This window comes from Corvus moneduloides, chromosome 21, assembly GCF_009650955.1.
Source record: "Corvus moneduloides isolate bCorMon1 chromosome 21, bCorMon1.pri, whole genome shotgun sequence".
NCBI classification, from domain to species: Eukaryota; Metazoa; Chordata; class Aves; order Passeriformes; family Corvidae; genus Corvus; species Corvus moneduloides.
The window spans coordinates 8599812-8624273 of record NC_045496.1 but is presented as its reverse complement, the minus strand read 5'-3'; the positions used below and the strand labels follow the sequence as shown (position 1 = coordinate 8624273).

The 24462-nt window shown below is 47.8% G+C and overlaps 1 protein-coding gene across 1 annotated transcript; it reads right to left on the bottom strand.

The window, feature by feature from the left end:
• Nucleotides 1-771: 771 nt before the first annotated feature.
• Nucleotides 772-24203, bottom strand: TNFSF8 (TNF superfamily member 8). The gene is given in 5 exon segments (XM_032131140.1): nucleotides 772-5894; nucleotides 6489-6560; nucleotides 17108-17153; nucleotides 23725-23894; nucleotides 23897-24203. Coding segments are annotated over 5 exon segments (708 nt in total). The 5' UTR covers nucleotides 23919-24203; the 3' UTR covers nucleotides 772-5496.
• Nucleotides 24204-24462: the final 259 nt, after the last annotated feature.

Genomic DNA, 24462 nt, shown 5'->3' with positions numbered 1-24462 from the left:
TGAACCAGGTGTGTTTATTCAGGAAAACACCTGTGCCCCCAGTATTTAAACTGCAATAATTAACACAACACCATTTCATTTGTTTTGGCATTTCTTAGGTATCATTGCTAAAACCCCAGTGAATGCTCACAACACAGCCTGGTTTAAACATGAAAAATACCCTTTAGATATAAAGGCTCTGCAACACTGCTCATAATTCTGCCTGCCAGAGGCAAAAGTCCTGCTCTGCCACCACTGTCAAGCTTGAGGAACTTGGTTGAAGCCCCGGGAATTACATTCATAGAAAGTATTTTAAAGTTGCATATAATTAGCTTTTTTCACTATTAAACTTCTCCTTCCTCTAAAGCACAAGATGTAGAAATTGCCCACTTCAGACTGTGATCAGTGTCAATGGTGGAATCAAAGGATCCCAGACTGGTTTGGGTTGGAAGGGACCTTAAAGCTCATCTCATTCCCCCCATTCCATGGGAAGGGACACCTTCCATATCCCAGGCTGCTCCAAGCCCTGTCCAACCTGGCCTTGGAGTCACATTCCCTCACATCCCTGGAGTCAGAGCTTCTCGGAGCTCATTTAACTGTTCCAACAGTATTGGGTATTTTTCCCCAATTCTTCACACTCTGCTTTCTTTCATTTTTCCCCTTTACCTTCTGTTTGATTTCCTTTTCCATACACTTTCATACAAAAATAGAGACATAAAAATAGAAGCAAAGAGAGGAAGAAGTAGAATGATAAAAACCCAAGGAAATTAAAAATACACAAACTTGAAGGAATAAAAAAATTGTCAAATATTTACTACACAGTTTTATATGAGAAAAGTAGCTTCAAAAGTGACTTCCAATACTGAATTGGAGCTTAATTTCAAAACGTGGCTCTCCCTCTGTCAGGTCTGGAAGAGCCCAAGGAATAAGTGGAATAAAGATGACCTAAACTGTAAAATCTTATTCTTTTGTGTCCATAAATCTACCAACTTGCTCAGCTGTCATCGTGTTTTACCTCACAGATGCGTCCTGCTTGGAGGCCTCAGTTCATAAATCATCCCTGGAAAGTGGCCATAAATTATCAATCCACACATTAAATGATCTTTTCTTTTTCTGGAACTGAGTGTGGCTTTTGAGCCTGAGGTGGCTGGACTGAGTAAAGACTCACTGAGCAGCTGAGCCTGGCTTTTCTGGGCAGCTATTTTGGGTGCTCTGACTCACCTGGAGCTTCCTGTTTCACATTGCCTCTAAGAAGGAATTAGAGAGCCTAAATTTAGAAGCTGTTGACATGAAGGGAAATGGAATGTCAGGACTGCGGGATATGGCAACTCAGGAAAAACGGATGGCTTCACTCTTGGTGTGCAGCATCCCTGATTGCAACAGAGCAGCGAGGCTGCTGCAATCCCAGGGAATGCTGAGCATGGAGAAGGCTCTGCCCCATGGAAATGTCCAGCTCTGGGGTTTCACAATCCTCCCTCTCCTTGGAAGCACCTGAATTTCTCCTTGAGCCTGAATTTCAGACAGTGCCATGCTGTCCTTCTTGGGACGCCACCCTCCTCCATCCCAAATCTTCAAGCTCCTGGGGTCAGCAGTGAAAAGAAAAACTGGGAATTTAAAGTGTGGGGGATGGGGGCGGGGGGTTCCAGGTCTGACTGCAGAATGTGCTGTTCCAAAACATTTTTCCAAGACCCCATATCCTCACGTTCCTTGAAACTGAGCCAATTAAAACCATTAAAAGCGGAGGGTGGACGAGGTTTTGGGGTCACTATGTGCAGCTCCTGCTGCCTCAAGTGTTGCTCATCAGAATTTGCATTTATTTCAGTCATTCTCCCTCCAGAAGCTGCCTTTGCTCTGAGGTTTTCTCTTGCTGTTCGCACCAAACACAAGTTGTATCTTCTTTAGAGACCTGTTTGAAGGTCCCAAAAATAAAAGTTTCTTATTTATTTTGCTTTTTAGGTTGCTTATTTGTGTTGAGTAGTCCCTTTCTTATGTCATCTTCAGGATAGGGTGCTGGAAACAGTGGAGCTGCTTTGAATTTTTTTATCTAGTAACATAAAGAATAATAATCATCATAATAATCATAATGTTAATTTGAGAACCTGAGCAATTAGCCAAGGATTTTGCGGACTGCTGCTTGCTCTCCTGAGGAATCTGGGTGGATCAGAGCAGTGCAGAGTCAGGCAGTTGCTGCACAGGTCAGTGCCCTATTGATCCAAGTGGGATCTTTAAATAGGGACCTCTGTGCATTTTTAGGTTGCCAACAGCCCCTGGCTGGCCCTCAGCACAGGAAGGGATTTCTTTCTAAATGTCTGTGATGTTTTTCCCTTGTGCTGAGCAAAAAATGAAACAAACCCAGAAGTGAATGTGAAAGTCCCTCCGTGAATAATGAATCTGTGTCAGATAAGCCGTGGCCTAATTTTCAGAGCTGAGCTTTGAGGAGTTTGGGTTTGGGCCAATTTCATGGGAGGTGTCACTGAGTCTTGTGAAATCTGATTGTACTCGTGGTTTCAAAGCCTTCACAGCTCCAGCACAGCTCAGATCCAGCTCTGTGATCTCTGATATTAAACCTGATCAGATTTTGGGTTGCTGCCCCTGGGTGAGCTGGGATGGGAATGTGTTACATCAGCTTGACTGCTATTGAAGTCCCTGTTACAAATTTCCACAGCAATTAACAACAGACTGAATTAAGCCAATACTAGGCATTTTTTTTCCTATCAACCAAGATTATGGATAAATCCTATGGATGCCCCATGGCCAAGCAGATAGCAGATTAAGAGCACAGCTTTCTCAGTGTCTGGGAAGGGTCCAAACCCCTCTACAGAGCAGAGCTATGGGATTGTTGCTGCTCCCTGGGTCTGGTGGAGTTGGCAATCACACACGGGCACAGAAAACCCCACATTTGCCACATCTGAGGACCAGGGGAGGAATTTTCACAATTTTTCCATGACTTCAGTGCTTTTAGGATCCCTCTCCTCTCCTGGGCTGAGCCCTGTGACGGGGAACCAGAGCAAGGTGTGGTGCCCCAGGAGATGCTCCTGGGCAGAGCCAGGACTCTCCTGCTGCAAACAGGGCTGTTCCCTACAGGGAATTGCTCCTGATGCTGCTGGAATGACACATCCTCATGGGAAGGACCAGCCTGGATATTTTTTTAAGTGCAAGTTTGTTGTTGAAATGACCTGCTTCAAAAAAACTTAGGGAAAAAAAAAATAAAGAAGGAAAAGGGATGAAAGAATGAAGTGACTTGGAGTCTGCCTGGCTCGGGACCTTGCTTCAGCAAAAGCCATTTAACATTTTTGTAACTGGTGGAGAAATTGGCCCCTATTAATGGGCTCTCTTTCTGGCTATAATTTATTCTTATTCCTCAGAGGCAATGGGGTAGAGGCCAGATTTCTATACCCAGAGGTATTAAAAAGCCTGGGGCTGAGCAGCTTAGCACTGCTTTGTCAGGGTTTTCTCCATCTGGCAAAATAATAGAATAAAATCAGCCTGTGCAGGGAGAGCTGCTTTATGTTTTAAAGAATGCCCTTTCTCTTTCAGTTCAAAGCCTCGAGCGAGAGGAGGAGTGGTGGGATGTGTGAGGAGATGCATCTTCTCACTCACTGACTGCTGCTATATTCAGGAGCTGTGATTCCCTCACTGCCAGGCTTGCTTTAACTTCTCTGGAAGTTGGTTGTGTGTGTCAAAGTGGAGGCAAATATGAGTTAAAATCCCTGTTCAGAGACATGAGAGATTTATAGGGCCCAGAGGGGTGAGGAGATCCCAGAGGACGTGACAAAGTCATAGGCAGGGCCAGCTGACTCTTATAAAAATAAATTTCTCTTCGCTAAGGGAAAAAGGAAAAAAGGAAAAAAAGACAACTAAATCCATGTGTTTTGGGTTTTTCTTTTAGATTTAGTTTTCTTTTCTTTTCTTTTTTGCTGAGTCATTAACAGCAGAAGGAATTTTTGTTTGCATCGATGTTTATCCAAATAGAAAGTAGGTATCTCTAGCAGTGAATCATATCAGTTCCTCCTGACCTTTGGAAAGTGTCTGGTGTATTTTGAAGTCACCTGGTCGACGAGACAAAACCTCATTGATATGCACCATCAGTTTCTGGTCATGTAAAACAAGAAACAAATTACTGCTCTGAGGAATATTTGGAGTGTGAGCACACAAAAGGAGCTACATCAGTCACCAGCATCCACTGAGCTTGGGTGATAAACCACTGGACTTCTGCAGCCAGAAACTCAATCTATATGTTTGCTGTGGAGAGTTTGCCAAGCTCCAGTCATAGAAAAATGTCAGTTGTGCAAGGGGAAAAACTCCAATAATGGTGAGAAAAGGCCTTGCTGGGATCCCAGAGATGAAGGGAAAAGGGGAAGGACTGAACTGGCACCAGCTTTGGGAACATCTCGATCCCTTCCTGCCCCACACTGTAAGAATGAAATTGCAAATAAATTCCTGGGTTATGGCAGTTCATGGAAAAAGAGGGGCTGAGATTGCTCTTTTATCCTGCATTCTCTAAACATTCCAGGAATCAAAGAAGCTCAAATACCACCCATCCTCTGGCCTGCCCAAACATCTCAGCTCTCAGCTGAGGGCCAGTCTGAAACCATCTTTGGGAAAGTCTGGACTTTGGGGAAGTCTGGAGTCCTGGCTTTCCAAAAAGTGCTGGTGCTGGAGGAGGATTCTCAGCCAGTGTGGTCTGTGTCACACAGGGACCACCAAACTGGCAGGGCAGCACTCGAGGAAAATGCACCCTAATGAACTTCGCAATTTGCCAGATTCGCAACTCCGTTGCTGTTTTAATATTTAATATGAAAAGGTCTGGGAAGCCCAGGGGAGAACAGAGGCTGAGCACTCTGCTTAGACAAAGTCTCTGTCCCAAAGAGCTTTATATTTAAATAGAAAAGATGGATAAATAGTGACAAGGAAGACACTTGAAGGAAATGGCATAAAGTCCATAGCAGAATGCAGCACAGAAATATCCTGTAAATCCCGTATCTCCTATGTCCTGCCCCAGAGTTTCAGCTACCAGCCCGAGAGTCAATAATTTCATCATTACTACTCCAGAGTTGTCGTTGTGTGCCTGTGGTAAAGAAAAGCCTTGACTGCAAGCTTTGACTGTTGTTTTTTTGGAAAGACCAGGTTAAAACACTACTCTGTAAAACAGAGTTAAACAGATTTCCCCCTGTCCTGAGCGCAGGTGCTGCGCCAGCAGTTTGTGACCCTAAAAGTCTCCATATTGTAGATTCTTCCCATGATCTGGCTGTGTTTTAATCTGTGTTTGTTTCGAGGAGCCCTTGGTGGGTCTGTGAGTTTTGTGCTGGATACTCCAACAATCCCACCCGGAGCCAAGCCAGGGAACCTGGCAGCTGTGGCTCTTGCAGTGTTTTTTTCTGGGACACTCACAAAGTTCCTTGTTCACCCTAGGGATGAGGTAAGGTGGGAAATTTAAACCAAGGTGGTGCCTAGTGAAAGCAGGCTACTGGTGTTCAGAGGAAGAGCCTGGGCAGCAGCGGGAAGTCAGGGAGCTGCTCACATTCCATCGCTGTACCTCAAGACCCCGAGAACATTTTCATTGGGAAGGGAAACGTCATTCAGGAATTCGGGGTGGTTCAGTGTTACTGATACTCGGTCCTCCACGTTCAGGTGCGTCAGGTGCAGCTGGAGCAAGGTCTTAAAAGTCTTGTCTTGGCACGTGTCTGAGGCGCACAGCGTGGATAACGTCTGCCTGTCGACCCTGTCGTTCACCAGGAGCTCGATCTTGAGGTCAATGGGGCTCTTGGAGCAGTTGGGAAAGTGAAAGTTCAAGTGGCAAAAGATCAAGTAGAGGCCTTCTTTCTTGATCACCAGCTCCTGGCTCTTGCACTGGATGGCCTCACAGACCCCCTTCTCCACCAGGCTCAGCTTGGAGCTGTTCACGGCGCTGGACACTGGGAAGCAAAGCAAAGGAGTGTTAACTCAGCTCCACTGACTGCAGTTCAGCCCTAGGAGACTTCCAGCAGTGCTCCCCGGTAAAAGGAGAGACCTGCTCAGTGGTTTCCTGCAGGAAACTCCAGGAAAACTACTGGTCAGACAGCTGGGAGCTCACACGTGGAAGTGGGGCACTAAAACTTCCAAGGATTTACCCAGTCCTCAGGAAACCCAGGACAGAAACACGTGAATGTTCACCTCCATTATTTCCCCACTTGGCATTTGAAGGGAATTCATGGAGATGTACATTAATGTTTTTCCATGTTCATGGGGATTGTACAGTTTGTGGAGATGTACATTCCTCTGTGGTGTGCAGAAGGTAAATCTTTTATTTCCTTTTATTTTTGTCAAGTTAAAAAGAAGTCTCTAGGATCAGATAGGGGTTTGCCAACTGCATTCCAGGAGAGCAAAGGAATTTTTTTCCAAGGAAATGCCCATTCAGCCAGAAAACCTATTTGCCACTTAACCTGGTGTGAACAACACGAGCAGCTCTTCAAACAGCTCTGAGATTTCCTTTTCCCAGCTCTTTCCCCCACCCTGGACTCCCCACTGACCTCTCATGTAGGCAGCAGCTCCTTTGTCTGGGACACGCTGTAGGATCCTCAAATAGTCCTCAAAGGTGTTCCCTGAAGAGAGCAACAGATTAACTCATTGCTCCTGAGCATTTTTTTTTCTTTTTTTTTTTTTTGGTACTGTAAAATGCAGTCAGCACTTGGTACCCCACTTCCAGCATGTAGCAGCTGGTTCTTACTCCTTGGCTGAGAATATCTGATCTGCCCAGGGAATTCAGAGCAGTGTCACTCAACCGGTAAATCTATAACAACCTAAAGCTCTGGCAGATTGCAGCTCTCAGCCAAGCAAACTTAAATTCCTTACCCTGCTTCTTAAAAACAGGGGTGATGGTTTTAATTTAAAAGAGGGTGCGTTTGGAATAGATAAAAGGAGGAATTACAGTGAGGGTGGGGAGGCTCCTGCATCCCTGGAAGTGTCCAAGGCCAGGTTGGATGGGGTTTGGAGCAGCCTGGGACAGTGGAAGGTGTCCCTGCCCATGGCAGGGATGGCACTGGATGGGCTTTAAGGCCCCTTCCAACCTAAACCATTCTGGGACTCTCTGATTCTATGAAACAGAAATTATGTGCAGGTAAGATTAACTTAACCAAGTTATTTTTGTGGTGCAATTACAGAAAGCTTTTAAACATTTAAATGGAACTTACTTCTGAAAATGGCTCTTTGGGTGCTTTTGGAATGTTGCTCTGTTCCCTCACAGTTTAAATGTGGATTTCGCTGGGACTTTAGGTTGTTCATATGATCCCAGAGTGGTTTGGGCTGGAAGGGACCTTAAAGCTCATCCAGTGCCATGGGCAGGGACACCTCCCACTGTCCCAGGCTGCTCCAAGCCCTGTCCAGCCTGGCCTTGGGCACTGCCAGGGATCCAGGGGCAGCCACAGCTGCTCTGGGCACCAGGGACCCCAAAGCTTCTGCTGGAGGGGCCGAGCCTGCCCCGCTCCTGCCCCGCTCCCCCTGCACATCCCAGGGGAGCCGAGGTCCCGGGAATGCCCCAAATCCAAAGCGCTGAGTCGGGGAAGTGCTGGGGCTGCCCCGGCACAGCCGCGCGGGGACGGCTCCATCCCACGGGAACTGCTGCATCCCTCGGGAACCGCTGCATCCCTCGGGAACCGCTGCATCCCTCGGGAACTGCTGCATCCCATGTGACGCGGGGATTGTTCCCTCCCACAGTCTCGGGGACGGCTCCATCCTACGGGACGAGAGATCTGTTCCCTCCCACGGGATGCGGGAACTGCTGCATCCCACGCGACGCTGGGACGGCTCCATCTCACGGGATGCGGAGACTGTTCCCTCTCACTGCCTCGGGGACTGCTCCATTTCACGGCCACAGGAATTGCTCCATCCCACGGCCGCGGGGACGGCTCCATCCCACGGCCGTGCCCGGCACTGCAGGCGGCCGCACCGCACCGAGGAGCCACGATCCATCCATCCCCTGCATCCCTGCACCGCATCCCGGCACCGCATCCCGGTGTCCCATCCCCTGCATCCCTGCACCGCACGCCTCTGATCCAGTTCCTGCATCCCAGACCCTGCTCCCCACTTCTCCCCCTTGCATTTCACCTCCTTTTCATCCACTTTCCTGCCTTCCATCCCCTCTGTGTAAGTTTTTCCTCCTCTCACCATACTGGATGTTCAGCTAATGGCACTGACTATCCATCCCTGGCAGTGTCCAAGGCCAGGCTGGACGGGGCTTGGAGCAACCTGGCATAGTGGAACGTGTTCCTGCCCATGGCTGAGGGTTGGAACAAGATGGTCTTTAAGGCCCCTTCCAACCCAAACCAGTCCGGGATTCATTCCCTGATTCTGTGACTATTCCTCCTTTATTCTGCATATCCCAGAGTCGGTGCTGCCCCCTGAGCCCACAGGGAACGGACACACAGACAAGATATGGATTCAGGAAAGCAGTGCATATCCCAGTGCTGCAACTGACAGGTGAAGGGTTATTTCTCCTTGCATTTGCTCACCTTTACCTCTCCTGGCCCTGCTGTGGCTGTGGAAGTGCACAGGAGCTCAGATGGCAAATTGGGAATTTTTCTGTGTTTCCTTGCACAGCTGAACACCAAGAATAAAGCAGGAAGGGGTTTCAGTAAAACTTTATCAAATTATACTCCCTCTCCCAGGGTACACAAAACTCTGAAGTTTTCCTGTGCCTCAGTTTATAAAACTGATATCAGAATCCCCGACCCTACAGGGGTCTCTGAAGGACCAACTAATGCATAAAACTAAATCCTACTAAAACTTGACCTCGGATGTTGTGTGTCATGATCCTCACATGTCCCACTCTGCTCTGGGCTGGAGTGGCCTCACCTTGAGTCCTGGGGGCAGTTTTGAGAGTCACAATATAAGAAAGACCTAAAGCTGTGAGGGAGTGCCCAGAGGAGGGACACGGGGATGGGGAAGGGTCTGGAGGGGCCCGTGAGGAGCAGCTGAGGGCACTGGGATTGTTCAGCTGGAGCAGACTGAGGGCAGAGCTCCCCGGGGGCTGCAGCTCCTCCCGAGGGGCAGCTCCGATCTCTGCTCCTGGGCCAGGGACAGCACCCAGGGAGCGGCTGGAGCTGGGCCAGGGCAGGCTCAGGCTGAGAGCAGGGAAAGGTTCTTCCCCCAGAGGGTGCTGGGCACTGCCCAGGCTCCCCAGGGAATGGGCACGGCCCCGAGGCTGCCAGAGCTCCAGGAGCGTTTGGACAGCGCTGCCAGGGATGCCCAGGGTGGGGCTGTTGGGGGGTCTGTGCAGGGCCAGGGGTTGGACTGGATGATCCTGGTGGGTCCCATCCAACTCATCATATCCTGTGATTCCATGATTCTAACAAGAACTCTAAATGCAGAGTGGGATAAGGATCTTAAGTTTCCTAAGATTCCTGAAACTGATAAGAGATTCAAATCTCCAGACTATTGCTGTATCTACATGGCCTGATTTCTAAGGGGGTCTTAATAAGGAGGATGGATAAATCAGGGAGAAGCTGGTCCCCCACCCAAATTCCCCTGGCTGGAGGGGGTTGCTGTGGTGTGTATTGCACCCTTTGCACTCTCTGTTGGAGACAGAGGCTGTGGATATCTTGAAAAAAATTGTAATATTTCTCTGATTTCAGTAGTTTAAAGGCTTTTGGAGAGAGCAGGAGCTCACTGCTCTCCAAGAATGAGTAAGTCATGTACCAAAGTCCCTTCACCATTCTGGAAATCCCCGAAGAAAAACCAAAGCCTGCTTTCCTGGTGTTAGTCATGTCAATACAGTGCTCTAGTGAGGGCACAGGCACTGCAGAGATGCGGAGATACGGCACAGAATGGGCAAAAACCCTTCAGGCTTACTTCAGCTAAAGCTGTTACGGTGATAACGAGTGTCTGGTAACACAAGCAGCACCCTGAGCCTGCTCACACTCCGAGTGTCCTGCAGGAAAGAAGAGGTTATCTACAGAAATTCTGTGGCTTTGAAGGGGTTTACTCTCCAAAGGCTGAAAATCCCCTGCTGCACAAGCAGCCTTTGGAGGCCGCAGCCCTGCAAGCCCTGCCAAGCCAGCCAAGCGCTGAGCCTGCCCAGAACCAGCCCAGAGCTGCCCCAACCTGGCCAGGCCTGCGCTGCTCAGGGTGTTCATGGCATCTCTAAAGATCTCCCCTCGCTGACCAGCCTGCACTTTGCATTTCCAGAGCTGTACTTAACATTTATAGGTGTCAGCAAGTTTGATGTGCCTGCGTTTAAACCATTTACTTGGTGACATCAGCTGCATTACTCAGAAGGCAAATTACAGAAAAAAAATTGTTTTACAGAGACAGCTCTGGTTCTCTCTCTGCTGAGGCAGCTGGTAACTGTTTTCCACTTTTATTTCTCAAGTTAATTCTTCTATCTGGAACGTTTCGGCTCAAGCCAAGAGAGGCTGAAATTACCAGAGCTTCAGGACTGATCGATGGATGTGCTTGCATCACCTAATTGGCTTTGCACAAGTCACGGTGTAAATCAGAGGTAATCCCTCTGCAATCAGTGGGATTAGATGAGCTTAAAAACACTGCGAGCAGGACGAAAGACAAAGCTACACTTGGGGCTAAGGACCAAGGAGGGTTTCAGTGCATGTTGTGAGGCATAGGCACTGCAGATCTTCTGCTTCAAGGAAAGCTGCTGATGAGGGAGGGGTCTCAGTGGGAAGATATCAGGATAGCTTATTTTTGTCTTTTTGACCCCTTTTACTGTAGGATGGGCATCCAGAGGGTGCAGCCCCGAGGAAAAGAGCCTGACTTTTTCCAGGAGCTTCATGGAGCTTTTCCCCACTAAGCCAAAGGGGCTGGGAAATGGGACTGGGAAATGAGGCTGTGAAATGGACCTCAGAGAAGCTGCAACTTCACTGAGCCCCCAGGATTTCCCCCTGAGGTGCAAAACAAACCACTGAGTTTCTCTCAGAGCATCAAAACACAACAGCACCTTGTCCAGCCAGGAGGAAGCCAAGGGCTCAGGGACAGACACGAGGACACAAGGGCGGCTGCCAGACAGGTCCAGGAGGATGTGACTGTGCCGGGGAAAGTTCTCTGTGCCAGCTGCCTCAGTTTCCCCAGCTCTGAGGTGGGTCTGACAGAAGCACCAACAAAGGGCACTGAAACCACGAGCTGAAAGTGGCTTTGTCAGCATGGAAGGTGGTGCTACCCAGACATGGAAAGCCCCTCAAGTGGGTCTCCTGAGGCTTGTCCTGGTCCCAGCCATCCCTTGGTGACATTTCACTGCCGTGGGGATGGCATCACCCCTGGCTGGGGGCTGAGTGTGGGCAGGCACAGCAGCAGGGAAAAACCCTGAATTATTTTATGAAATAAAGAAGTAAAAGCAGGCAATAAACTGGGGAGCTTTTGATTCCTCTGTAGCCTCCCTGGATTTAAGTGCTCATGGAATTAGGCAAGGTGATGTCACACCTCTCTGTCAGCAAGCTAGAGTTAGCAGAATTTACCTGATTTTATTTCTCAGCAGCCACTCCCTGAAGTGCCTGTAGCTAATTTTAACTCTCTCCTGCCAGTTCAGTGCCCTGCAAACAGCAGCCAAAGGACTGGCCCAGCCTTGTGATGCTGTGACAAGTGGCAGCTGGGTGACATCCCCTCCTGAGCTCCGTGACAGAGCTGGGCTCAGGGGCAGAGCTCTGGGCTCTGCTGGTGGCTGTGCCTGTCACACACACACTGAGAGCCTTCAGTGCTCAAGAGCCCAGGACTGCCACTCTGGTCTGAAGGCAACTGAACTCAGCTGCCAACTTCACCTCCTCCCAAAGCCATAAATTAAAGCAATATCCATTTTTTCCCCACCAAATTTAGGAAGAACCTCTTCTGAATTCCTCACTGCACACCTGAGTACTGCGAAACCTGCGGAGTTTTAGGTCAAAACTCTTCAAATCTCGGCTTGCTTGTCAGTGTAGCATAGGGCACATAATGGCATCAGCTACTCATATATATATGTGTGTGTGTGTATGTGTGTACATATTTATATTTATATTTATATCTATATCTATATCTTTATATTATTTCTATTTCTATTTCCATTTCTATTTCTATTTCTTTATAGGTATATTTATATTTATATCTAGATCTAGATCTATATCTTTATATTATTTCTATTTCTATTTCTATTTCTTTATAGGTATATTTATATTTACATTTATATTTATATCTATATCTATATCTATATTTAAATTAGTTCTATTTCTATTTCTGTATATGTATATGTATATTGACACATATTTATATCTATATCTGTATCTATATTTATATTTAAATTAGTTCTATTTCTATTTCTTTATATGTATTTATATTTATATTTATATTGTTATTGTTATTGTATATTATATATATTTATGTATATTTATATATACAAATGTGTGTATATAATTTTTAATATATTAAAAAATACACATATTTTTATATATATTTATTTCTAGATCGTGTTTTAAGTACTGGAGAGAGGGCAGATCCAACATTCAGCATTCTGAGCAATACCCATCACCTCATCCACAATGACCTAAGCCTCCAGCCCCTGCTGTGACTCAGTGGATGTGCGTGGTGCATTTCCCCCGGATGCTGGCCTGGAAGAGGCCTCCGCACACTTTCTAGCACTTGCAAGCCCAGGCTTGCCCAAATTTTTCAAACTGAGAAACACAACTCCTCTGCCCTGGCCCCCCAGGGCAGACAGACCTCGGGCAGGGTCGCATTTATGCACAGAGACAGCGCCCCGGGCTGAGGCTCAGACGGAAAAACCTTTATGGTCTAAGAGTGAAATATCCATTTCTGGGGAACCCATTGCCGTGAGATCGGGGTCTGACAGTCTGCAACGTCATCACAGCATCACTGAGGTTGGAAAAGCCCTCCAAGGCCGTCAAATCCAAGCTGTGCCCGGTCCCCACCTTGTCCCCAGCCCAGAGCCCTGAGTGCCACCTTGGCCTTCCTTGGGCACTTCCAGGGATGGGCACTACAAACCTCCCCAGGCAGCCCCTTCCAATGTTTAATCACCCTTTCCATGCAGAAATTCCTGCTGGTGTCCACCCTGAGCCTCCCCTGGCCCAGCCTGAGGCCGTTCCCTCTCCTCCTGTCCCTGTTCCCTGCCAGCAGAGCCCGACCCCCCCGGCTGCCCCCTCCTGTCAGGGACTTGTGCAGAGCCACAAGGTCCCCCCTGAGCCTCCTTTGCTCCAGCCTGAGCCCCTTTCCCAGCTCCCTCAGCCTCTCCTCATAATGTTGGGATAATTCCTTGCTGGAAGAGATCAGATTTAGTTGCAGAAGGCTGAACTGCCCTCTGAGATATTGCTGCAAATATGAAAAGGCTTCTTGGCTCATTGGCTCCAGCCTGATTTCCTCTACAGTAGCAAGTTTGTGACTGTCACCTGTATTATATTAATTTCTCAGAATCAGATTTTTTTTGGGAATGTATTTCCCATTGGAACTGAGAGTGGGACGCTGGATTTCTTTTCCTGGTCTGTCCAGTGCCAGAGAAAAACACCGATAAATAATGTGTGTGTGTGTTCATTTGTATAAGGTTTTTTTCCTTTTGTAAATGAGAAGAGATTTTGATAATGAATCTTTGCAGTTCAAATAACAAGAAAAGCCCAGGATTGCACAGTTCCCAGGGAAATGAGGCTCGGAGAGGCCAGCAAGGAGATGATGAGGGCTGCACCTTTCCAGAGTCTGCAGTCATCAATTTGTCTGTGAGTTCATTTTCCCTCTAAAAAATGAACATAGCAATACCCCTCAGATCCACACGAACACTTGATTTGTAATTTGTGAAATGGGGATGAGTTTCTGCAGAGAAACGCTTCCATGGAAAGAACATTTCACAAACATTTAGCTCGTGATGGATTGAATTCCTTCCCCTGTTGCTCAGGTACTGCACTGACAGTGGCCCGGAGGGTTTGAGGAGACTCATCCCATTTTTCACGCAAACATTTAACGAGCTGACATTGCATCACTCTCAGCCTGAGCCTGTGGATTCCTGCAGCCCATCCATTGGGGTCTGACAGCTGAGTCAGGGCTGGAAACCTCCCAGAAATCTGCTTTAGTGCCCGCTGGTGTTTAGCTAACAATAGAACATAATCTCATTGGAGATTTCAATTACATCACTGCACTTTCCTGCTTTCATAAGACACCATTAATTCAGTGTTGTGGCTGGGTCTGGGCTGCTGCCCATGGGCATCTCAGCGAAGTCTCTGCCCGAGTGACCTCAGCTGGGCCCAGCACAGATTTGTTGTGTCACAGGATCATGGAATGGTTTTGACTGGGAGGGACCTTAAAGCTCATCCATGGGCAGGGACACCTTGCACTATCCCAGGTTGCTCCAAGCCCCATCCAGCCTGGCCTTGGACACTTCCAGGGATGGGGCTGTGTCCCCATGGGGCATCTCTGCGATGTTGGCACTGGCACAGGGCTGGAGCCAGGCTCAGCTACCAGCTGGGCAATGCTGGTTTTTTGCTCCCTTGCCCGTTTTGACAATGCTGGAGCCCTGGTTCATGGGTACAAAAGCCCAATTTCCATCTGGGCTGCCTGGGAGGCAGAATGGATCCAAATCTAAATCCACACCAATGCCAGCCCCACCAGAGTCCCCTTCCCGAATGTTTCTCCTGCTCCTGTCTCCGGGTGGCACCTTGCAGCACTTGCCACAAGTCCCTGCTTGGTTGCCAGCAGGCAGCAGCTGACAGAGCTCCCTGGGAAAGGCCCTCAGTAATTTACCCACTGGATATATAAATTAATTAATTAATTAGCACTGCTCTACGCATTTTAAGAGGAAAATAAAGGACCCTGAGCATATTTGAATGCTCTGTTACCCTCCGATAGAGACTGATGGGTGCTGAGGGGTGGGCTGGGACAGTATTTAAATCCACTAAAAGCAGCTTTCAGCAGCTCTTCCTGATGTGGCATCTCACCATCAGCCCCCCTTTTGTCCTTCACTAACGACATCATCTCAGATTTAGCAGCAGAATTCAGAAATTCAGAGCAAGAGGATGCCTGGGGTTGATATGGACCCAAAGACAAAAAAGTTCTGGCTGATGGAACAGCATCCTGGCCATTCCTGGAGAGAGCACATTGCTCCTTCCTGGCACCTGCCAGCTGCAGGTGAGGGGAAAAAACAATTGGCACAGGTTGCTTGAACTGAAATAAAATCATATATACATATATATATATAATGAAAAATGTAAGATTTATATATAGTTATATGTGGTATATATGTGTGTATATATCTATGATTTTCTTTCATACAAATATAAATATAACTGCAAATATACATGTAAATGTAAATATAAATATACATATAAATATATAAAAATAGAAATATACATGTCAATATGCAAAAATTATAAATATAAACAATAGAAATAATAGAAATAATATACATATAAATATATAAAATATAAACAATATAAACAATATAAACAATATAAATAATAGAATATAAATAATATAAATAATATATATAATATAAATAATATAAATAATATATATAATATAAATATAAATGGACTTTTGGACTAGTGACATCTCTCTCCCTGCCCTGGGAATGCCCCTACCCCTTGTGCTTTGCTTTGAAAAGTGCTGACCTACAGATACAACCTCTGTGGCTCCTCCTCTGTGGATCAGAAGGCTCCACACCTTCAGATCCTGCACATTTCTGAGCCTCCTCAGATATGAAATAAAGCACAGAAAGACTTGAGAAAGGCTTAAGAAGATGTAAAGGCATGCTTAGGTTGATAGAAAGGAAGCAGTGTGTGTGTTTAGGGTGCCCTAGGGGGAGCCTAAGGGGAAAAGAAAATTCCTCCAGGTTACAGGAATTTTAAAACATAAAAAATGGTGTTCAGGCAAGATGTGAAGCTCTCAGGAAGGACACAGAGACACGCAGGGATTGCTTTGGGAACTGTGGGCTGTGGAACAAGCCAGGTATGGGAGAGTCACAGATTCAAAAGTTACCCAAAATGGAGTAAGTGGTGCCCAAACGCTGCAAAAAGGCAGCTGCAGAAAAGATGATTTGGGGATTGGGACTATCCAGACCTTGGGCTCCTGTTAGTCAGAATTCTGGAATCACAGAATATCCCGAGCAGGAAGGGACCACCAGGATCATCCAGTGCAGCCCCAGCCCTGCACAGACCCCCCCAACAGCCCCACCCTGGGCATCCCTGGCAGCGCTGTCCAAACGCTCCTGGAGCTCTGGCAGCCTCGGGGCCGTGCCCATTCCCTGGGCAGCCTGGGCAGTGCCCAGCACCCTCTGGGGGAAGAACCTTTCCCTGCTCTCAGCCTGGGCCTGCCCTGGCCCAGCTCCAGCCGCTCCCTGGGTGCTGTCCCTGGCCCAGGAGCAGAGATCGGAGCTGCCCCTCGGGAGGAGCTGCAGCCCCCGGGGAGCTCTGCCCTCAGTCTGCTCCAGCTGAACAATCCCAGTTTCCTCCACTCCCATTCTGCCCCGCTTCCAGATGAACACGGCTTCATTTCCCCGTCTGTGGTGGGAGGCAATGGCACCTCCTGCCCTGTGGGCCTGGGTATGGACTTGCATTTGCAAGGAATCAAATATTGGTGCCGAGAGCCATGTGAGGCACTGCCAGTGACATAAACAGCGCTCCTGATTTGTGCTGAGGAAAAGCCGAATCTTGGTAAATTGTCTCTGTTAGATTTTCCTGTTTTAGGCTCCCTGTGCTTGCACTCTGCCTGTTTCAATTCCTTGCTCTGTGCCTTTTGCTGCTGTTCTCCCCTTGTCCCTTCTCGACCCATCCATTCCCTTCTCCCTTTTCCCCACAAACCAGGAGTTGTTTTGGAATACGTGGAGCCCATTTTCACCCCTGCCTCGTGAAGACGAGGACTTTCCACGCATTTGCAAGAGCCGGCACTTAAAATAAGACCTTAAAATCAGAGTGATGTTCCCATCTCCTGGCAAAAAGCTCTTCTGAACAGGCACCCCAGGGCACATTCAGAAATATTTGTTATTTCCTCAGCCATGCATGGGCTCCTGAATAATTTGAAAGCTTTTTGCTTATTTTCATTTTTTTTCCCCACTGCTTTGGCTCTTCACCAAGAGGAGTCTTTATGGGAAATGTTAAGATGTGCACAATTGGCTTATTTGTGACCCTGGGCAACATTTGCATTACAGATGTGACAAATTGCATGGATTGTTTAGGGGTCTTACCTGTCCTGATGGGTTTTTTGATGCCCTCCACAGCAGGATCATCTGGCTGAAAGAGAACAGAGAGAAGAGAGGGATTATTCTGGGAACGGGGAATATCCATTCCACATGCAACCCTGCTTTAAAAGTGGATCTGAAATGTTTCCCTTTTCAGAACATTTCTGACACAGCCAGATTCTCTCAGTGCAGTAAGAATTTGTGTGGGTTCTGTTGGGGCTATTTCAGAAGGACAAGTCCTAAAACTCCCAGTCTGTGGCTTGCAAAGCTTGGAGAGAGTAGGACAGAGTGGGACTGGACAACCTGGAGAGCCAAGTGCCCAGGAAAGAGCATTGAAGTTGTAGAGCTGAGGTCTGAGCAGGACAGTGATGTCCTGCCTCACCTCTCCTCCTACTTCTTGCTGAGATGTAAAACCAAGGGTGGAAATGGCACAGGAAATTGTCCTCAATCAGCATGACATGAGAAATTCCCAGAAAACCAGCTCTGGGAGTGAAGTGCAGCCGGATTCCTCTGATGACACCTTCCTGTCACCCAAACACACAACCCTGAGGCCCTGGCAGCTCATAAATGTCCAGCAATGCCCTCAAGGAGCAAAATGTTCTCCCAACAGCTGAGGAAAGCACTGGGAGTTCCTCACTGTGTGTCCCATCCGTTCACTCTCACACTGGGTGACCCCACAGGGGTTTCAGTGTCAGGGAGTGGGTTTGGCTCAGGCTGGGCTGAACCAGCTCCTTTTACCTGGGTACAAATTACCCAGGCTAATTGTGCAGGCTAATCAGGCCAGGCCCAGCTTAGCACACTGGAAGGGATCCATGAGGATCATTCAGTCCTTCTCCCTGCTCCTCACTTACCTAAAATTAAACCACAGGACTAAAAACCTCTTCCAGCTGCTCCTTGAGCCCTGTCAGACTCAGTGCCCTGAGCACTTCCCTGGGGAGCCTGTTCAGTGACCCAGTGGGATGTCCAGGAAGGAGAAATTTGGGAAGCTCTACCAGCTTTAACATCTGATATCTCCTGGGAGAAATGAGGCACTCCTGTGCTGGGGAACGGCTTCGTCCATAGTGGTGTTACAGCATAAACCCCTCATTTCTGTGTGTGACGTGGATAGATGGGTGGTGTGGGGAGAAGGAAGGTGGTTGGGCAGTGAGGGAAGCTGTGTTGGGTCTGTTTGTCATAATTCATATTCTAATCTTAAATGTTTCGGAAGGTTTTTAATTCGATTTTGGCTTCATGTGGCCTTGTTTTGAACAACAGTGAAGTGTGGAGCTGCATCTGCTCCCAGCAAAGAGTTGTTCCCCTCTGGTCTGATGCCAGGTGCTGTGTCCTGCAGAGGTGGCAGAGCTGCTCCCAGCTGGACTGGGCAGTGACAGATTAATGGTTGGACTCATGGATCTCTGGGTTCTTTCCCAATTTAAATGATTCTCTGATTCTCGGGGAATTTGGAGATCTGTAAGTTGTTCCTTTTCTCTCCCCACAGCTGTGCAAGGCAGGCAGAGTCACCTGTTGAGCCAATATTTCTCCAGGTGACATTCCTGAGCTGGGCAGGAAGGTGCTGGGCAGCAGCAGAACAGGAACCCAGAGATGTCATTTTTAAAAATAGATATTTCCCAGCTTTTTGTCCCTGACTTGACATCCTCCCTTGGGAACTCTCATGGATCTCAGCAGATGTAAAACTGAGAAGGGTTTGGGCTGAAAACACTGCCAGGGATCTCTGCCAGGACCTCTCAGCCCCTGCATTGCCCCGTGCCCTGGGCTGCCCCTCTCACACACTCAGGGCACGGGGAAGCGTTGCTGTTCGATGTGATATCGAAACATTCCTGCTCTCTGTGGAGAATTCAAGATATTTTAGGTGACAGTAAAAGGATGCTCTGCCCCCAGTGAGATTACACTCCATGAAATCAGGCAGCCAGGGAGCCTTGCCGATGACCCAGAGCCTGCTCTGCACTCAGGGCATAAAAACAAAACTAAAATGGACTAAAGGCATTGTGTTCTCACCTGGGAGGGCTCCCAGCGAGTCAAACCAGTACACACCAATGCAATTTATTTTAGTGACAATTTAGAACTTCCTTTGAAATATTACTGGTGTTATTTCTTTCTTTTCCAGCAGCAAGAATATCGCATATAATGCTGTCACTTGGAATGCAAGGAGGCACACATGAGGAGCCCAAACAGATGAAATTCCACAGTGCCAGCTCAGAGAGAATTCAGGACGACGAATTTCACCCTGTCTGGAGTGATCTGGGGGCTCATGATGAAGGAGCTCAGTCTTTACTCAGCAAGCAGAATAATTTGAGTTTGCTTTATTAGAAAGAATGATAATCAGGTGCCAGTAAAAGTGATTTATTTCTTCTTTCCCTTAATTGTTTTACAAGAAATTTTCTCAAGCTGAGACAGAATAAAGGGTCATTCTAAATTCCTGTGTCACAGCAGTGAATATTCATTGAACCAGACACCTCTGACCACTGTGAGGGTGGGCAGGCCAGCTGTGGCTGCCCCTGCATCCCTGGCAGTGTCCCAGGCCAGGCTGGACAGGGCTTGGAGCAGCCTGGGACAGTGGGAGGTGTCCCTGCCCATGGCAGGGGGTGGGAATGGGATGAGTTTTAAGGTCCTTTCAAACCCAAGCCAGGCTGGGATACTGTGAAGTCTTCATCTATCTCTAGAAAGTCCAAGAAAATCCCCCCAAACCACAGTCCCCATAACGGGCCTGGGCTCAAGAGTGCATCCACGTGGCAGCTCCGTGGGGAAGAGCTCTTTGGTCCTCTCAAAGGAAATTATTCAATTTAAAAAGGAACCTCAAGGCTCTCCCGTGCTCCTGCTCAGCCTCAAACCGTCCTGATGTCAGCAGGAATTTCCCCATGGAAAGGGTGCTCAGGCCTTGGCAGGGGCTGCCCAGGGAGGTTTGGAGTGCCCATCCCTGGAGGTGCCCAAGGAAGGCCTGGAGGTGGCACTCAGAGCTCTGGGCTGGGGACAAGGAGGGGATCAGGCACAGCTTGGTCTCGATGGCCTTGGAGGGCTTTTCCAGCCTCAATGACCCTGGGATTTATTTTAGGACCTGACTCTGGCTGGGGAGGAAGGAAGGTGGGGGCAAATGTTGAAGCTGGACATGAAAACTCCAGAAAACAGAGCACTGCCCCCACAGCTCATCTGATAACGAGCCTGACAGGAGACACAGCCCTGGGTGAAAATCAGTTTCTCCTGTGCTGACCAAAGGTATTAAAGAGGCACCTCCAGACAGCAGGTGACTGTCACTGCCCAGAACACCCACAACAAGAGCTGGGCCAGTGCAGTTTCCTCTAAAATGCCTCAGTGGGTTTCCTGTAGTGCTCAACGAGTGGGAAATCTGCTTTTAGGGGAAATTTCAGTATTTTAATTTTTTTTTTAAATTTTATTTTATTTTTCTTTCTGTCAAGGTTGCCACCAGAGGGGGCCAACAGGTCCCTATTGGGGCACCCGGAGCCACAATGAGTTTTAAGGAGCCATAAAACCCCAATAAATCATGCAGGATCATGCTGGTTGCTGTAGGAGTGACTCACAAATCTACTGCTAAAGGTTTTTAACAGCCTTGAAGAGCAGAGCAGCAAACAGAAAAACCTGCTCTGACCTTTAGTATTTGCCACATTGGTGATAAAAAGGTTTTCCCATACAATTTAGAGGTTCAATATGTGAAGGCTACAAAATCCAGAGCAGTGATGGACTAACCCAGATCAGGGATTCTGGACATTCACACAGAATTTGTTAACGGGAGGCTCAGGTGTCTGATGAACCTTCCTGTACAGCACCAGACTTGTGAAGGTCTGTGTGCCTTAAAATGACATTTTCCAGCCCTTCCTGTCCCATTCCTTGTCACTGGTTTCACGGCTCTCTCTCTCTATACACCTAAATATCTGTAGAGATGTGTATTTGTACATGTATCCAGCAGCAGAGGATGCAGCAGGCAGAAGGGCAGAGGGTTTAACACACTTAGTGTCAAGAAGAAAAATGATGGCTCCAGACAACCTTACAGGGACTATTCTCATTCCAGAGGAAAACAAAGTCACTTGTAAAAGACTGGCAATGGCCTGAAGCCAGGTGGTTCTGCAGATGAGAGCTGAAGAAATGAACTGACCTCAGCACTGCAAATAGTTCCAAAAAAACAGAGTTTAGCTCCAAAAATGACCCTTGCCAGATGTGGCATTGATGTGCTGTGCTACCCTTCTTGAAAACAAGGCGTAAAGGAAATTTCTTGGGGTGCTGGAAAGTGGGGAGGTGTGATAATGTCTATTAGAGGTGCTGTAGGATTCAGAGAAGCAGCTTTGAATCATAGTTGCCTTTTTCATTTAGCCTTTCATGTCGTGTTTCCCTCCTTTGGAGCACCCAGGTTGTGGGTGTTGCAAGTGCCTGGTTTCTGCAGATTTTGATTTTTCTTTTCCAGTCTGTCTTCCTTCATCTTAAATTAGGCAATTATGAATTGGTCAAAAGGCAGACAAGCATCCTGTGCCTGTGATGGGGGCAGGGACAGTGCGATCCTGCCACCACGAGCCTCCTCTGAATGCTGTGGCACCCAAGGGTCCAACCCCTGCATTGTCCCTGTGACCCTCAAACACCCCTTGGGCAGAGGGAAATAAAAGCTTCTCTCTCAGCTCAGCAGAAGGAGGGTGTGGAGTGGCCCCTGAACTCAGGGACCACTCACACAATCCAGCTGATAACATCTGGAGGGGAAACCTGATTGTCCCAAGGGGATGATCACACAAAATGTTGCTCCTTTTGTCACAGGTATAAAGAAAATAATGAAGTCAGCTGGTGAGGCTCTGATCCCTACAGCAACTCAGGGTCCACAGGGCTCCAAGGATTCCCCAGCCCCTCAGGTCCTGGCAGCTGCTGCAGTCAAGGCTGGAGATGCTCAGCCCAGCCACAGCCGTGATTCCCAAAAGGTTCTGTGCCCAGCCTTGCTTGGACAGTGCAGCCAAGAGCTGAGGTGTTTTGGGAGCAGGCCTGGAGCTCCCCACAGAACCAACACTTCTTTTCTGCTCTGGGAATTCAGGACCTTCTGAACTCCCTGAGAGCAAACCATGATCTATGTTTTTACTGCCAAATTCTCCTCAGAGCATAAAATTGCTGCTTGGTTTTATTTGTTCCTAACACCCCTCAGCTTCTTACTCCCTCCTTCAGCCAAGTTCATTTTCAAAGCAGCTGCAATGGTGTCGTTACTCTTTTAAGTCAAAACCTTGCCTCTTTCAGTAATCTTGTTCCTCTGGCAACTCCTATAACTGCTTTATCCTGATGGAGAGGTGATTTAATGCTCACTTCCATGATAACTACAAATGAAAGCCTCATTATACAGCAAAGCTGTGGCAAGTCTGTAATTACCCAGACTGTTCTTTTAAAGATCTCCCTTGATATCCCACTATTTCTCACTTATAAACCCCATGTCTCATGGCAAGTGTCCTCGAAGTGCTTCTCTTCTGGGAGAACACTGATTACAGGTAAATGATTCCTCTCTTGAAGGAGGATCAGTCAAGCCTTCCTGGTTTAATTTCTGGCTAATGTTTGTACGTGGGCACACAAATTGCACAGGGTAAATTTAGCAGGAGAAAATATTGAGTCAAAGGATCATGTTTTGTTTTCCATAGCAGTTCCCCCAGCAGCCCCGTGCTGGAGCTTTCCCTCTATGAATTAAGGTACCTCGGCACTTTGGTTTTTGCAATAAGATTCCACAGCCTATGGGACTTCTACTCTGGCATTGTACCTTGGTAAAGTTAATGGCAATGCCCTTACAAGGTCAGAAATTCACTTTTTATCCTCACAGCCATCTGTATCTCTGCTCTGGCTGTCACTGGTTCCCCATCAACCCCAGCTCCATCTAAGAGCAATCTTTTATTTCAAGAACTTAAAAATGCCTGTAAGCAGAGGGAAAAGTTGTTTTTGTGTGACTTTGTGTCGCTCATATCCTTTCTACAGCTCTGGTTGTGCATTAAAAATCACACCCAAGGCAGGACTGAGGGGACAGGGGACAGGAGGGAGTTCCTTGGCCCCCAGCACTGCTCTGGGCGCTTCAGGACAGCTCTGCCTCACCACAGCAGCAGCAGCACCACAGGGTGTCACACAGAGCTGTGGCATGTCTCCTGCTGGAGCCCATTACTATTTCAGAGGAGCAGAGCAGACCAAACCATCTCAAACTGTGGCTGCTCTCAAAAAAGCAACAGGAGACACACATCGAACTAGGCAGGACAGAGGCTGCTTGGCACCTTGGATCAGGAGCTTCCTCTTTCCATTTACAGAGTAGGAATTGTGTGCAAAGAATAAATGCTGTCTGTGGAGAAAGGTCCTCTTTTTCTTAAGTTCTTTACCATGTGTTTCATCTTTTGCCCAAATTTATGTGTGTGCATTTATAACAGAGGTAGGAACTGTTCTTCAGGACGGAAAAGGAAAGGAAAAAAGAAAGGAAATAGGAAAAAAGAAAGGAGAGGAGAGGAGAGGAGAGGAGAGGAAAAAGAAAAGAAAAAAGAAAAGAAAAGAAAAGAAAAGAAAAGAAAAGAAAAGAAAAGAAAAGAAAAGAAAAGAAAAGAAAAGAAAAGAAAAGAAAAGAAAAGAAAAGAAAAGAAAAGAAAAGAAAAGAAAAGAAAGTCAATGAATCAATCTCTTACCGTCCTCTGGACGACCAGGACCATGATGGTGGCCAAGGCAAAGACAAGCAACACACCCAGCGTGGCGATGATAAAATATAAACAGACTTTGTTAGTGGCCCCAAGCCTCCTGGGAACTGTGTCTTCATTCACATTCATGGCTGATTCATGCGAGTCCTTCACCTGGAAAGTGTTTGCTCCTGTGCCTGGCACATTTTTATATAGCTCTCGAGGCACTGCTCTGGGTCTCCCCTCGATTGGGTTCAAGTTGCAGCCCATCTCTGCTCCTGGCAGGATTTTCCCCCTTCATCCTGGCTCATGTGATCTGGAAAAAAAACTTCATCACTTGCTCTACGAAGAAAGAGGGCCCCGGGGGCGTGAGGCAGGACGCAGCTGTGAGCAGGGGAAGGAGCTTCATGTTCTTGCTCAGGGATTTCTCCGCCGAGGTCCGTGCGCTGCAGCCGAGCTTTCCGATGTCAGAAGGTGAACAGACACCGCGATCCCCCGCCCCAGGCCCCCGCCCCGCCGCCGGCTCTCTGTGAAATGGGCAGATATGCAAATTCTCTTTCATTTTATACTCAGTGCAGCTACACTCGGGCTCAGGGAGTCTCCCCGAGCTCTGCCTTCCTGCTGTGCACTGGAACCTCTCCTGCCTCCCGACAGGGAGCGACCTGCAGAGCTCTGTGCCCACAGGTGACCTTTGGTGTGCCCTGCGGTGCCCAAGCACGGCGTCCCCAGGCAGGTGAGGGAGGGAGGGAG